Source organism: Saccopteryx leptura, chromosome 9 (assembly GCF_036850995.1).
Source record: "Saccopteryx leptura isolate mSacLep1 chromosome 9, mSacLep1_pri_phased_curated, whole genome shotgun sequence".
In the NCBI taxonomy this organism is placed as follows: domain Eukaryota; kingdom Metazoa; phylum Chordata; class Mammalia; order Chiroptera; family Emballonuridae; genus Saccopteryx; species Saccopteryx leptura.
In genome coordinates, this window is record NC_089511.1 from 91,688,688 (window position 1) to 91,704,977 (window position 16,290).

The 16,290-nt window shown below is 43.0% G+C and overlaps 1 protein-coding gene across 1 annotated transcript; it reads left to right on the forward strand.

Moving 5' to 3' along the window:
* Positions 1-2,455: 2,455 nt before the first annotated feature.
* C9H10orf53 (chromosome 9 C10orf53 homolog) lies at positions 2,456-15,957 on the forward strand. The gene is made up of 3 exons (XM_066348506.1): positions 2,456-2,552; positions 14,791-14,910; positions 15,893-15,957. Exons 1-3 carry the CDS (start codon positions 2,456-2,458, stop codon positions 15,955-15,957), a joined length of 282 nt encoding a protein of 93 aa, XP_066204603.1.
* The last annotated feature ends 333 nt before the right edge of the window (positions 15,958-16,290 follow it).

Consider the following 16,290-nt stretch of genomic DNA (forward strand, 5'->3'; position numbering starts at 1 on the left):
GTATATACCCCCAAAACTCAGAAACATTGATACGTAAAGACCCATGCAACCCCATGTTCATTGCAGCATTGTTCACAGTGGCCAGGACATGGAAACAACCAAAAAGCCCGTCAATAGATGACTGGGTAAAGAAGATGTGGCACATATACACTATGGAATACTACTCAGCCATAAGAAATGATGACATCGGATCATTTACAGCAAAATGGTGGGATCTTGATAACATGATACGAAGTGAAATAAGTAAATCAGAAAAAACCAGGAACTGCATTATTCCATACGTAGGTGGGACATAAAAGTGAGACTAAGAGACATTGATAAGAGTGTGGTGGTTCTGGGGGGAGGGAGGAGAGGGAGAGGGAAGGGGAGGGGGAGGGGCACAAAGAAAACTAGATAGAAGGTGACAGAGGACAATCTGACTTTGGGTGATGGGTATGCAACATAATTGATTGACAAGATAACCTGGACATGTTATCTTTGAATATATGTATCCTGATTTATTGATGTCGCCCCATTAAAAAAAAAAATGTTCCCATTAAATAAAAAAAAAGGGGGGGGGAATAAAATTTAATAGACATGTTCTACCAAATATTCAAAGAAGTGATCATTTTAATTGTACACAAAATAAACAAAGGGATATTTTCTATTTTTCTATACTCCCTTATTTATGCTATGATGCTAATATAACTTTATATTTAAACTTAGACTAGGACATACTGTTGTAAAGTACCCAATCCACAATTCCGCGGGTTTTCATAGAGACACATAGTCCAAATAAGTTTTTGAAAAGTTCTATTAAAGGAGGAGATTTATTAAATATACCAGCCGCATATATCTTACACAAGGCAGTTCCAAAGTACCAATCTTGTGAGTCATTAATATTCTAGGGGTTGGTTATATACCATTAATTATACATGGACGGGGAAATAACCTGACATCACGGTGTAAGCCTATACCTTTGTCCAGACATACATACATTAACTACCTGCTTTCAGGAGGGGAGAGGTAGTCTCCATGGGAACAAATGCCTGTAAATGGTCCATTAGTATAAGAAAAGGTTTAATTTAATTTTTTTCCCTACACCTGGCAGCTATTCACCCATTTCCCCATAGGTATGGGGGAAGGTCAGAGAATCCAAGTCTCCTTCCTCTTCTGCATTTACAACACAATGCCATCAGCCATCTTGGTTTTATGCTAATCATACAAGTATAGAGATAATCTACAAAATCCCTTTGTACACCTAGCCCAAACTAACAAAATGTTCTTTAAGCTTCCTAAAATATTAATATTAATTCTGTAGCCTTTGATACTTTACAACAGTACCACATGTCCATTTCACTCATACATATATATCCCCAAAAATATTTAAAAGTATATAAAGAAGATAATATACTAACAACTAAGTCAGGTTTATCCAAGGATGCAAGGTATTTTAATATTAAGAGCTATCTAAATGTCATTTACTTTATCAACAGCTTAAAGAGTAAAAATAACAGCATCATTCTAGTGTGTTATAAAAAGTGGTCCAGTACATTTGAAAAGGCACCAAACTATAATTCTAGAATTGAAAACTAAATAACCAAAATAATCTGGGTGATGGCTTTAACAGCAGTGAAGACACAGGTGAAGGAAAAATTAGTTAATGGGATTACAGGTAAAAATAAATGAATGAGTGAATGAATGAATACCCACTTATATATGTACATACAACCCTAAAAGCAGCATGGAAGAAAAACACAGAGGAGACATAAAGAATACAATCAGAAGGTCTCACATACATTTAATTGGAGTCCCTGTAAAGTGAGAAAATGTGGCAGAAGCAGTATGCAACGAGATAATGACTTCAATTTTTCTGAAACCAGATGAAGCACTTAAAATTTAGTTTCAAGAATCTCAAGTCCCAGGCAAGAGAAATAAAATGAAATCTACACATAGGCACCTCACCGTGTTTCCAATCCAGGCTACACCCCTGATTTGGCTGGGAAGTTACTCAGCCCTCTGAGCCTCCGTTTTGTAAACACAAAATAACAAAAACACAATCTACTTTATAGGGATGGTAAAATGATCAAACAAAATAACATACTTAAAAAGCGCCCAGTATGTTGCCTGATACATAATTTCTGTAATTGGCTGTAAAAACTGACTCTTGTGATTTAGCAACACTTTCCATACCAGTTTATATCCCATGTTTCCCTGGCTGTGAGTTTGGCTAAAGCAAGTAGTCTCCGGACCACCCACACCTTTTCGCCCCCAGCAATGGGCGCACATTAGGTGGTTTGGGCAACAATGTCTCAACCTTTCCCATCACAATAAGCAGTGAGGTGGTGGGAGGGAGTTGCTACAGCTCCACCCTGACCACGCCCACCCACGCATGGCCACGTCCACCCTATTATTGCCTGCTAAGCAGTTGCCTAACAGTGTGTGTTTTGCAGCAGCCTCAGCAGGAAGTCCCACCATGCCCGAGAATGCAGTGGTCATCTTGCGGTATGGCCCATACAGTGCAGTTGGCCTGTCTATGGAGCACCGCACCTTCCGCCTGGAGGGCCTGCAAGGTGGGCAGCAGAGTGCTGAAGGGCCACCAACCTGCGTGTGCCCAGGTATACCCCAGCCACTGAACCTCTGATCAGACTGTGCCTTCTGTCTATACCTCCTTACTTCCTCAGACCCAAACCAAGTGCCACCTCCTCTGGAAAGTCTTCCCTGAACCTTTACCATCCTGGGCTGATTTAGCACCTTCCTCTGACTTCCCCTGCATCCAGGTAAAAGTGGGAACAAACAGACATGCTCTGTGAGCCCACTGGGTGCCAGGTGGCTCAAACAGTTACCTGTAGAGAAAGGATTGCTACCTTGCTTTACACAGGGGGAAACTGACCCTTGGGAATGGTAAGTGACTTTTCCAAGGTCATGTGGTTGGCTGGAAAATGATGGGGAATCTATCCCTTGATCATTCATTCAACAAACCTTTACTAAGCACCTAATATGCATCATAGACATGCTTCCAGGTACCTGAGACATACTTGTGAACAAAGATGTATGTCCTTGGAGCGACCTTCTTATTGTTGACTACTAATTGACAGTAGTGCTAAGACTCACAGAGGAATGTAATATTCAGGGGGCCTGCCACTAGCCATAATTGGAGGGGAGAGGGGAAGATCTGGAAAGTTTTATTTGCTGGAATTACGTTTGAGTTCAGCTTTAATAAGTAAGGAGAAACTAACCAAGTAAAGAGAAGAAAGATCATCCTAAACGAAGGACAGATATCCGCAAAGGCTGGAAGCAGAAACCAATGTCTTATCTGTTACGCTGATGGGAGAATAAAGTTGGAGACATAGACAGGGACCAGATTCTTCAGGGCCATATAAAAGTTTTAGGCAAGGAGGTAAAACTACAGCTGCTGTGAGAACAATGGATTAGAGGGGTCAAGAATAGAAGCATGGAGACAAGGCAGGGAGCTTCTGGCATGGTCCATGGGAGAGATGATGGTAGCCTGCACTAGTACAGCCACAAAGGGGTGGTGGGTGAAAGGAAAAGCAATGATGCTCCCTACAGTGGTACTCTGCATTTTAGGGGGAGGTAGGGGTCAAGAGGCAGCCTTCTGGATCCAGTCAGTTCAGTCTTGAGCCAAATGCTGATGAGTGGAAGTGGTCTACACTAAATAGGAGACCACCAAAGATGTTTACTTGAAGGAAGGAACATGCTTCATTTTGAACAGTATTAAATTTTGTGTGTTTTCAGCTATAAAGATGGAAGCTGTGAGTCAACTCTGCAGTTCTAGAGTTCAGAGAAAAAAAAAATCTGTGCTGGAGGTAGAAAGGTATGAGTTATTGACTTGGGAAGGACATATAGAATGAGAATGGAGTCTTCATGAATTCCATTATATGACTCAAACCCAGAATTTTCCAGGCAAAGTGCTATGGAAGTCCAGAGGACACAAAATCAGCCATTGGGGAAGGCCTCCCAGAGGAAGTGACACTTGAGTTCTAGTTTAGAGTCGGGGGGCGGGACTCACATACATCACAGTCATCAGAGAAAACTGCTTTCTCTTAGAGAAGAGTTGGTTGAGAAATTTCTGTTGCACATAGCTTAGAATGATTTGCTAATGCTTAAAGTGTATGGTCGTCTTGGATAAGGACACTGCCTAAACAACTGACTTTTTACTACTTCCCTGTCTGGTAAACTGGGCTCATCCACTGACCTTTCAACTCATAACCCACTTTAGTTGGTGTCCAATAAATGATGAGACTAAGAAGCGACATCATTACCTTAGAAATAAGATAGTTCTGGATCCCAGTCAAGATGGCGCTGTAGAGAAATGTGCTACTCAGAAACTCTCAGCTACATCAGAATTACGGCTAAACTACTGAAGAACTACCATTCAGAACTGCTGGAATGTAGCTGAACAGAATTTTTTTTTTTCAGACATATTTTTTTATTTTTAATTTTTATTTATTGATTTCATGAGAGAGGATGGAGGGAGGGAGAGAGAGAGAGAGAGACAGGAACATTCCTGTATGTGCCCTGGCTGGGAATTGAACCAGCCACCTCTAAGCTTCCAGATGGTGCTCTAACCAACTGAGCTATCCAGCCAGGGCTGAACAGAAATCTTGTAACTAAGGATACACAGAAGAAGCCACACTGAGACTAGTAGGAGGGACAGAGATGTGGGACAGGCTAGTCCCACACTCATGTGGAGTGGTTAAAAATTGAAAGGAATATCTTGGCTGCTAAGATCCTCCAAAAAAACCAAGGACCCCAGACCCACACAAGAACCCCAGCCCAGGGTTCCAATGCTAGGAAGAAAAGTTCCACAAGGTATTAGCTGTGAAAACCAGCAGATGTTGTAGCTGAGGGAGATGGAGGGCTGCTAGAGTCCCAAGCATTCCTCTTAAAGGGCTCACATATGGATTTACTCAGTCTCACTTGCTCTGAGCTCCAGCACTGGGGCAGCAGCTTGAGAGGCACCAGACATATGGGAGGAACTGAAATGTCTGGCTTCAACAAAGGGCTAAAGGAACAGCTTTCTCCCAGACGGAAGTGCTGCCAGAGGCCATTGTTCCTTTGTTGAGCCTTCCCTTTACAAAGCCAGCAAACAGTCCTCCAATTTGAGTCTCCATAAATCTGGCTAACACTATTCTCCCCACCTTGGTGATTCCCTGAAATCCTGCCTTATCCAACTTGCAGTCCACCCAAGCCCTTCTCAGTGCTTTTCCATACAAATATCCTGTCTTGGCTCATGCTGCTGACTTTCCTAAAAGCTCACAAACAAGCAGCATCTGGCCTTTGTATGGCCTGTACCACCCAGAAGGCCCCAGAGCCAACACATCCAGTGTCCAGCCTCAAACCATGTCAAAACACCACCACCAACCTCAATGAGAAAACACTCTAGGGGTGGGCTAATTGGGTACCTGAGACCTGGTAAAGTAATTTCTGCTCCGTAGGCTGGGGTCCTGCACTACTGATTCTCCATGGTGGTCACAGCTAGTCTTTGCAGCTGATTGGCTTAAAGGTGAATTTTTCCCATTGTTGTGCCAATAGCAATCAAGGTTGAAGTACAATAGGAGATTGCACATAGCCCCCATGTGGGGGTGATCTGGAGTGCCCAGGTCAGATGACTGGGGAGGCTGCATGACACCTATTATACATAAAGACACTCTGCCATGACTGGGAGATGCAGCAGCTCTGCCTAATACACAGAAACAATCACAGGGAGGCAGTCAAAATGAGGAGACAAAGAAACATATTCCAAATGAAAGAAGAGAAGAAAACTCCAGAAAAAGAACCAAACGAAGTAGAGACAAGCAATCTACCAGACGCAGAATTCAAAACACTGGTTATAAGGATACTCAATGAAATCAGGGGAGAGTGAAAGAACTTATAACTTTAAAAAAAAGTTAGCAAACATAGAAATAAAAACAAAAACTATAAAATAACCAGTCAGAAATGAAGGATACAGTAACTAAAACAAAGAATACATTACAAGGAATCAACAGTACAGTAGATGAAGCAGAGGTTCAAATCAGCAATTTGGAAGATAAGGAAGCAGAAAGCACCCAATCAGAGAAGCCAAAAAAAAAAATTTTTTTTTTTTAATGAGGCTAGTGCAAGGAGCCTCTGGAATAACTTGAAGCATACCAACATTTGCATCATGGGGTGCCAGAAGGAGAAGAGAGCAAAGAATTGAAAACGTATCTGAAATAAGAATGATGGAGAATTTCCCTAACCTGGTGAAGAAAACAGACATACGTGTCCAGGAAGTGCAGAGAGTCTCAAACAGTATAACCTGAACAGGCCCACACCAAGACACATCATAATCAAAATGCCAAAAGTTAAAGACAAAGAGAGAATCTTAAAAGCAGAAAGAGAAAAGAAATTAGTTACCTACAAAAGAACTCCCATTAGACTGTCAGCTGATTTTTTTTTTTATAATTTTATTTTTTTAATGGGGTGACATCAATAAATCAGGATACATATATTCAAAGATAACATGTCCAGGTTATCTTGTCATTCAATTATGTTGCATACCCATCACCCAAAGTCAGATTGTCCTCTGTCACCTTCTATCTAGTTTTCTTTGTGCCCCTTCCCCTCCCCCTTTTCCTTTCCCCCTCCCCCCTCCCCCCGTAACCACCACAAGTCAGCTGATTTTCTTTTTTTTTTTTTTTTTTTTTTTTATTTTTCTGAAGCTGGAAACAGGGAGAGACAGTCAGACAGACTCCCGCATGCGCCCGACCGGGATCCACCCGGCACGCCCACCAGGGGCGTCGCTCTGCCCACCAGGGGGCGATGCTCTGCCCATCCTGGGCGTCGCCATGTTGCGACCAGAGCCACTCTAGCGCCTGGGGCAGAGGCCACAGAGCCATCCCCAGCGCCCGGGCCATCTTTGCTCCAATGGAGCCTTGGCTGCGGGAGGGGAAGAGAGAGACAGAGAGGAAAGCGCGGCGGAGGGGTGGAGAAGCAAATGGGCGCTTCTCCTGTGTGCCCTGGCCGGGAATCGAACCCGGGTCCTCCACACGCTAGGCCGACGCTCTACCGCTGAGCCAACCGGCCAGGGCTTAGTCAGCTGATTTTCAACAGAAACTTTGAAGGCCAGAAGGGACTGGCACAAAATATTCATTGATAAAATGGAAGGATCTACAATCAAGATTACTCTACCCAGCAAATCTATAATTTAGAATCAAAGGACAGGTAAAAAACTTCACAGACAAGAAAAAAGGTAAAAAATTCATCACCATCAAACCAGTATTATAATAAATGTTAGAGAATTTTCTTTAAGAAGAAGACCCTGGCTGGGTAGCTCAGTGGATAAAGCGTCGATCAGTATACCAGAGGTTGTGGGTTTGACCCAGTCAGGGCACATACAAGAAGAAATGAGTACACAACTAAATAGAACAACTAAGTGAAACAATGAGTTGATGCATCTCTCCCCTTCCCCTTTGTCTATCTCTCAAATCAATGGAAAATTTTAAAAAATACAAAGATAAAAGATCAAAATATGAATAATAAAATGATAAATATATATCTATTAGTGATTACTTCAAATGCAAATGAATTAGATGCTCCAATCAAAAGACATTTGGAGGTTGAAATAAGACCCTTACATAAGCTGTCTGCAAGTGACTCACTTCAGATCAAAAGATACATACAGACTAAAAATAAAGCAATGGATGCCTGACCAGGTGGTGGCACAGTGGATAGAGGATCAGACTGGGACATTGAGGACACAGGTTCAAAACTCCAAGTTTGCCGGTTTGAGCGCAGGCTAATCTGGTTTGAGCAAAGCTCACCAGTTGGAGTCCAAGCTGGCTTGAGCAAGGGGTCACTCAGTTGCTACTGACCCCCTCATGCCTCCTCAAGGCACATACGAGAAAGCAATCAATGAACAACTAAGGTGCTGCAATGAAGAATTGATGCTTCTCATCCCTTTTCTTTACTGTCTGTCCCTCTCTCTGTCTCTGTCACAAAAAATAAAAATAAAGCAATGAAAAAAGATATTTTAGGTCCTGGCTGGTTGACTCAGTGGTAGAACGTCAGACCAGTGTGTGGATGAGGATGTCCAGGGTTCAATTCCTGGTCAGGGCACACAGGAGAAGTAGCCCCTCTTGCTTCTCTCTCTCTCTCTTCCCCTCCCCTCCTGCAGCCAAGGCTTCATTAAAGCAAGTTGCTGGCACTGAAGATGGCTCCATGGCCTCTGCTTCAGGCGCTAAAATAAAAATGGCTCCCATGGCAATGGAGCAAGAGCCCCAGATGGGCAGAGCATCACCCCCTAGTGGACTTTCCAGGTGGATCCTGGTAGGGATCCCTTGACTCTTTGGCAGTCTTGAAGATAGCAGCCCTTGTTCTTGTATGGAACCTGGATCCTTGTTTCCAGAGGGAGCACAGCAGACCTTATTTGTAAATTCTCATGTTTGTCTGCCCTAACCTGTCTGGGGCTATTTAGAGGATTGACACAAGGTACTCATCTCTGTTCTGCCTGACTTGGAACTCACACAGGGTGGGAGAGCTGTGTGCAGGACTCGAAAACATTGTGAGGCAAGTGGAAAATTTTTAGCTATCTGAACAAAAGACTGTTGAGACATAAAATAAATTTCATAAAGCTCTAGAGGAAAAGCTAAGGAGAGAGAGTGTCTTTGGGAGGCGAGAGCATTTAAAAGCACTTTGGGAAACTGGAGAATTTAGAAAGCCAAGTGCATGCCCAGCACAGGTTGGTAATTCAGAAAAGACTTGGGAAGATCTTAAGATTTCATCACTGGTTGATCTACAGGCTCAGTGAAAGCAGGAAGTAATGGCTAAGGCATTGTAAATAGCTTAAGTGTCTCAACATAGAGAAAATACATGAAGAATGGGAGATGCGCTTTTTTTTTTAAATTTTTGACTTGTTTCAAAGCGACTGGCATTCATGGAGATCTCTGTTGAAACATGGCTGAAGTCACAGTTACTGAAGGACCAAAGAAAGCAAGTGTTCTCTCTCTTTTTTTTTATTCAATGAGAGGAAAGGAGGCAGAGACAGACTCCTGCATGTGCCCTGACTGGGATCTACCTGGTAAGCCCACTAAGGGATGATGCTCTGCCCATCTAGGCCATTGCTCCATTGCTCTGCAACTGAGCCATTTTAACACCTGAGGCAAAGGCCATGGAGCCATCCTCAGCACCCAGGGCCAACTCGTCCTAAACAAGCCATGGCTACAGAAGGGTAAGAGAGAAAGAAGTAAGAGAGGAAGGGGTGAAGAAGCAGATGGGTACTTCTGTGTGCCCTGACTGGAAATCAAACCTGGGACATCCACACGCCAGGCCAACATTCTACCACTGAGCCAACTGGCCAGGGTCAGAAAACAAGTATTCTCAAAGACTTGCGGTTGGAGGGTGAACTGGCACAGTAACTTTGGAAGACAACTTGTCGGTGATTTAAATTTTTATTTTTTAATAATCATACACTGTAAAATCTAGCAATGCTGTTTCTCAATTTTACACACACACACACACACACACACACACACGTGCACACGCACATGCGCGCACATGTACATGGAGGTGTGCTCTTCCTTCACATTTTTTGGTGACAGTGAAATACTGAAAACAACCAGAAAAAGAAATGGATGAATTATTACAGTCCGATTGTTACATGAAATGCAGTGCAGCAGATCTATAGATGTTGCCAGGGCTGGACCACCCCCACATAGTGTTAAAGGAATGAAGTATATTCCTGAGCTCCATGCACATTATGATCCCACTTCCATAGAAAAAGACAAAGAAAAAGGAGGGGGAAGAACTATAGGTGATTTAAAAAATTTTTTCTCTTCCTATAATTTTTTAAGGTGTTTTTTTTTTTTAAATCATGGGTCTGCATTACATTTATATTCAGATGAAATTTCAGAGTAAAAGCGTTTTAAAGCAATAAAAGAGGTGAGTCAGAGCATGCATCCCCTGAGGGATAAGAGAGAGCTGAAGGAGCTGTGGAATGTGCTAATGCTTCTGCACCTCTGAGCCAGCAGGTCAGGAGGTGGGCTGAGGGCGTCAAGTGCAGGAGGTAAAGGCGTGGGTAGAGGAAGCAAAGGGCGTACAGAGGCAGCACTGCCCACAGTGGGGAGAGAAGAGTACTTTGAGAAGATCAAGGAGAGAAGTGTTAGGGTTGAAGACTTGAGAATTGCAAGGTATCAGCAGGTGGTTGATTTCTAGTTAGCTTCGTAGATTTCTGATGATAATTCACATTATCCAGGCAGCCAACATTTACTGAGGGCCAATGAAAAATGCCACATGTTTACAGAAGCAAAGCGGGGAACATCTGCTCCACCCTCCCTGTCCCACACACCCCTACCACCATAGATCCAACACAAACATCATAATAAGCACTGAATGGTGCCATTTGCAGACCCTCCCCTATAAAAAATCTCCATCTGAATTCTGTGTGTTTCTTTAAAATATTATAGCTCTTTTTTATTTCCCAAAGTCCTGCTGGCTTTGAAAACATATCTGATCTTTACTGAACTTACTGTGCCTTAAGCAATCTGAACATTTCTGTTCTTTCCTCATTACCCACAAATTATTGTATAATAGCTCAGCAAAAATGTCTCTATTGTGGCCTCAATACAGATGAAACTAAAACTAATCAATGCTTAACAAAAAGGTCTAAGTAATTCCCCAGTCATGCTGCTCCTTGCCTGGATGTACATATAAGTCTGTCTAATGACCCTCTAAAGGGAACGAGGAGGAATTGTAAGTGACCTGTAAAAACAGAGTCTGTTTTGTGTGACATCCATCCATCCTTGGCTGTGCATTAGCTATACACATTAATGGTCATAAGCAGTGCATTTGTGCAAAGCAGAGAAGGGGAAGGGGTTCGCCTGTCCATTTGCCTTAACTTCCTAAACGGGAACATATATACATCATTCATAGCTGGTGCACACTTCCCCCAGCACTGAGAAGAGGGAAGCTTTTCTGTGTCCCTTCAGTTTTCCCAGAACCCACTTGAAAAATGAGGTGCCACTTCAAAGAAGCAGGCATTCTGCAGGTGGCCTTACAGCTCCTGGTTGATTTATGCTGGAGTTTAGCCACTGCCTTTGCAAAGACTTTGTTGCATGGAGTATATTTATCTGACCTTTCTTTGAATAGGCAACCCCATGGCAGCTCATAGAACAAATGGGTCCTCCATGTAGAGAAGGTGGCATTTGGACAAGCTGCAGGAATTCTGGTGCTTCCTCGAGTTTGATCCCTTAAGCCTGCCCTGGCCACCTTATTGCTGGGCTCAACATATCTCTTTCTACTGATGGGAAGGGACAGGTGCCCTGAGGGTGATGTACAGTCTAGACTTGGAGGTGGGTTTTTGCTTTAATAAGAACCAGACTTAGGTCACTCAGGGTCCAAAAGAGTCATTGGAGGCACCTAACACTATGATAAGCTTGTTTAGTCAATGAGCTTTATTGACACTGGGCACCTGAGGGGATAAGGAAGTGCTGTGTCCAGGGAGGGAGACGCGAGCCCTTGAAGGACCCAAAAGCCCATGCATCACCACCATATTTAGAAGGTAAAGTAAGGAGTTATTTGCTCTCTTAAGAAGTTTTCTTCTTGTTGGGCTTCATTGTCTCAGGCAGACCTTATTATCCAGCACCCCACACTTCCAGAGGGTGGGCTGATTATTCGATGGTATAAATCCGGTTTCTTAGATAGACCTTGTCATGAAGGAGTGCTGCTGTTTTCATACAACAAACCTCAAACTCCAGTGCTACCTGAGGCTTGTTGATGGAGCCCTGAGGGAAAGGGTCATGGCAGCTACAGAGAGCACACCTTGCTGGGGTCTCCTCCTGCAGGGCCCTATTCATTTATACTGCATTCCCTGTGGCCAGCCCCAGACCAGGCCCTTGCACCTAGACCCCAGAGTTGGGGTGTACAGCAGGAGGGGAGATGTTTGTTCCTGACTTTTTCCTATCATGTTGAACTCTATTTCCTGGGAACATCTTCAGACAAGGGAAAGTCAAGGTTATCGAGTCTAAGTTGCCTCCTATCTACCCACTCGGAGCTTTTCCATCTCCAGCTACACGTCCCCTTTCCTGTGAGGATGCTGCTGGGGGAGTGGGGAACCCCAGGAACCTCTGCTTGGAAAGATTTATGTTTCCTAGACAAACCAATGGCCATTCCAGACTGAGTGGTCTGCTTCATTTGAACAAGTCATTGGTCCAAGCTGAGTGTCTTCCTCCAAAGATGTTTAGGAACAAGCCATTTAAATAGGATATAACCACATAAATATGCCAAAGAAACACAGTGTTCTGTAGAGACTGGCGTTAGTTGATGCGAAGTCAATCAGGGCCACCACTGGATGCCGGAATGCTATCTTGTTAATGGAGATCTTGCTGAGTTACTTTCTGAAGTTCCTTATCAGAAGTAAAATTAAAATCATGCAAATAAAATGTTCACAGTTGGAACCTGACGTGCTTGAACTGATTGAAAGGTGAAGTGGACACACCAACATTTTGAAAAAGCAATTGTCTCTGTAATTAAATGCAATTAGTTGACATACTATCTACTTTTTTCCCCACTAAGACTGACTGAAATGCTAAAACTTTAAGTAAAACATGTCCTTTTCTGATTTTTCTTTCCATCCTAACCCAGAATTCCCACCAATGCGGCCAAAGGAGATGGTTTAACATTTCAATTCTAACACCAGTGTTAGAGGTGAACACCTCAAGAAAGTTGGGGAGACGCATGTTGGAGAAAATAGAGCCCCAGGCTGGTACTTGCACACCATTTTTCCTAAGCCTACATACTCCTGCATTTCCCCCACAGAGAATAAACAGAACAATGTTTCTGTAGCTGACTGCCAAGGAAGGAGCCGTTGAATGCGATAACCAAAATGCAGATACAAAGCTAAAAAGAAAAGTTTAGTCCAATAGCTTTTGTGTGTGTGTGTGTGTGTGTGTGTGTGTGTGTGTGTGAGTGTGTGTGTGTGTGTGTGTGAGAGAGAGAGAGAGAGAGAGAGAGACAGAGACAGACAGAGGGACAGACAGGGACAGACAGACAGGAAGGCAGATGAGAAGCATCAATTTTTCATTGTGGCTCCTTAGTTGTTTATTGATTGCTTTCTCATTTGTGCCTTGATGGGGGGTGGGGGTGCTTCAGGAGCGTGAGTGACCCCTTGCTCAAGCCAGCAACCTTGGGCTTCAAGCCAGTGACCTTGGGCTCAAGCCAGCAACCTTGGGCTCAAGCCAGCTACCATGGGGTCATGTCTATGATCCCACGCTCAAGCCAGCAACCCCACATGCAAGCTGGTGAGCCCATGCTCAAGCCGGATCAGCCCACGCTCAATCCAGTGACCTTGGGGTTTCAAACCTGGGTCCTCTGCTTTTCAGTCTTATGTTCTCTCTATCCACTGCACCACCACCTGGTCAGACTCCAACAGCTTTTAAAAAAAAAAACATTTTTTCGCCTGACCAGGCGGTGGTGTAGTGGATAGAGTCGGATTGGGATGCAGAGGACCCAGGTTCGAGACCTCGAGGTCACCAGCTTGAGTGTGCACTCATTGGGTTTGAGCAAGGCTCACCAGCTTGAGCCCAAGGTCGCTGGCTCGAGCAAGGAGTTACTCGGTCTGCTGAAGGCCCATGGTCAAGGCACATATGAGAAATCAATCAATAAACAACTAAGGAACTGCAACGAAGAATTGATGTTTCTCATCTCTCTCCCTTCCTGTCTGTCCCTCTCTCTGACTCTCTCTGCCACAAAAAAAAACCAAAACACTTTTTCTAATTATTATAGAAAAATTAGGAAAATAAAAGAATAAAGAGTAAAAAAACTTTCTCATAATCTCAACACAGAGAGATAATCACTGGGTATTTTTTCTATTATATATGCATATTTAAATTAATATTTAATATATATTTTATCTGTAAACTAATTTTTGCTTACATTAGAAATATCTTTCTTGCTATAAAAATTCATAAACTGTCCTAGCTGGGTAGCTCAGTTGGTTGGAGCATCATTCTGATGCATCGTTCTGATATGCCAAGGGTTAGGGTTTGATCCCCAGTCAGGGCACATACCAATAAATGCATAAGTCAGTGGAACAACATATTGATGTTTCTCTCTCTCTCTTTCTCTCTCTTCAAAATCAATCAATAAAGAATGCATAAATACTTTTTGAAATATTCAAATAAAATCTCATCATATGGACTGACCACTATTTACTTGACCATCCTGTTATTTTTGGGCATATAAGTTATTCACAATATTTTCACTATTATAGAACTATGGAATGAAATATCTTGTTGCAAAATAATCTGCCTATATTTCTGTTTGTTTGTTTGTTTGTTTGTTTGTTTTTTCCTTAGGAAGCTTTCTTATCAGTGCAATTTCCCAGGCCAAAGATTAGAATAACTTCTTAATTCTAATTTCTTGAGGCCTTTAAGGTTTTTTTTTCATGCACTGTCAAATTGCTCTCCAGAAAGATGACCAATATAGATTTTCATAAGCAAGGTAAGAAGTTACCTAATTTCACAAATGACCTACAACGTTAAGTATTGCCTCTATAAGAGAAACTCAAAAAAAGCTCTTATTAGAGAAAGCTCACATTTTCACGGATCATCTGGGCTGGGAGCAAACCACAACCAATCATGAAACGCTCAGGTCTATGGCTGTGCTTCTCAGCAAAAGTGAGGGTCCACCAGGGCCAGCACCAGGTAGGTGCCCACCAGGATGGCTGAGCTATAGCCATGAGTAGACCAGTGCCATCATCCACGAGGACATCTGCATACAACGTTAATCTTGAGTCTGCCCCCTGCCGCCCACATCCCTTTTTATCTTTTCCAGCTGTGCTGATTAAAGATGGACACAAGGTCATTCTGGAGAAGATAGAAGACTGGAATGTGGTCGAGCTCAAGGTGAATGAAGAAGTTGTCTTCCACTGCAACATCAAAGACTTGGAATTTGGTAAATCCTTCCCACTCGCATTTTGCCTTCTCTCAAGCGTCCTCAGTGTTAGGTAGAAGTGGTCAGTGTGTCACGTGCAGATTCTAACTGGATTTCTTTCTGAGTCGTGTGTTCTTCCCTAAAGCCCCGTGTTCTATGACACGGGTGTCAGTGCATCCCAAACCGCACACAGAGAAGCACTTCCTTTCTTCCTAGAAACTGGGAGCAGAAGAAGGACAGAAGGAAAATGAAGTTTTAGCTCTAGACTTCAAATGATAGGATGGTAATTTAGGGATAATAGGTGGTTTGGGTTTTTGTGTTTTTTCTTTTTTTGTTACATTTCAATAATTGTGTTTTATTATTAGTTACCTTTTCATCAGATTTTGTTTTATTTGATTATTCTATCTAGGCTTCAAAAAACATAGCCGTTAGACTAGTAGTACATAGTACTGGCAGCACCATTCTAAGGATTCCTTTGCCAGGGTGAGCTGCTGGCCTGGCAGGCTGGCAATCAGGCACACTTCCCTCTACTAAAAAGTGAAAGCTTTTGTAACCCACTAATACTCTATTAAAGGCTAGTTAACATGCCTGTGTTCTCTCAGAATACTCTCCTAGTGGAAGCCATATGTGTGTCTTAGATCAATGGTCCCCAAGCCCCAGGCTGCGGACTGGTACCGGTCCATGGGCCATTTGGTATCAGTCTGCAGAGAAAGAATAAATAACTTACATTATTTCCGTTTTATTTATATTTAAATCTGAACGATGTTTTATTTTTAAAAAATGACCAGATTCCCTCTGTTACATCCATCTAAGACTTACTCTTGACGCTTGTCTCGGTCATGTGATACATTTATTTATCCGTCCCACCCTAAAGGCCGGTCCGTGAAAATATTTTCTGACATTAAACCAGTCCATGGCCCAAAAAAGGTTGGGGATCACTGTCTTAGATGACATTAAATTGTATATAAAGCTAGCCACAAGAAAATGCTATCTCTTTCCCTAGGAGGTGACGGTCAACTAGACCCTCTGTGCCAAGAGGCTAGGGTAGCCGTGCTAAATGCCTACTGATCTCTTCATCAAAAAAGTATCTCAAGTCAAAAGAACAGCAACTGCCTCAGACGTTTGGTGAATGCAAACCAAAGCAGCCCCGTGGGCCATGAACACCAGGCACTCCCATCAGAATGGGGCAACACTGGCCTGTTCCTCAGCTTGCGCAGGATAGGGTGTCTCACCTAGCCACAGGGAAACAGGCACCACAGGTATAATGCAACCACATCATTTGCAGCTGCCCCCTCCATCTAAGCCCACAGGAAGAGGCCTACGGTGTCAGGTACATGCAGAACTGAGAGAAGTAGTAAAATGCAATCTAGTAACAAAGCTCCAGTTCTCACTAATAATTCA

Bases quoted from the DNA above. Each gene is read 5' to 3' on its own strand.
- C9H10orf53 (XM_066348506.1), top strand. From the start codon at position 2,456: ATGCCCGAGAATGCAGTGGTCATCTTGCGGTATGGCCCATACAGTGCA. The intron at 2,553-14,790 runs GTGGGCAGCAGA...TATCTTTTCCAG, and splicing joins CCGCCTGGAGGGCCTGCAAG to CTGTGCTGATTAAAGATGGA. The intron at 14,911-15,892 runs GTAAATCCTTCC...CTCTTTCCCTAG, and splicing joins CATCAAAGACTTGGAATTTG to GAGGTGACGGTCAACTAGAC.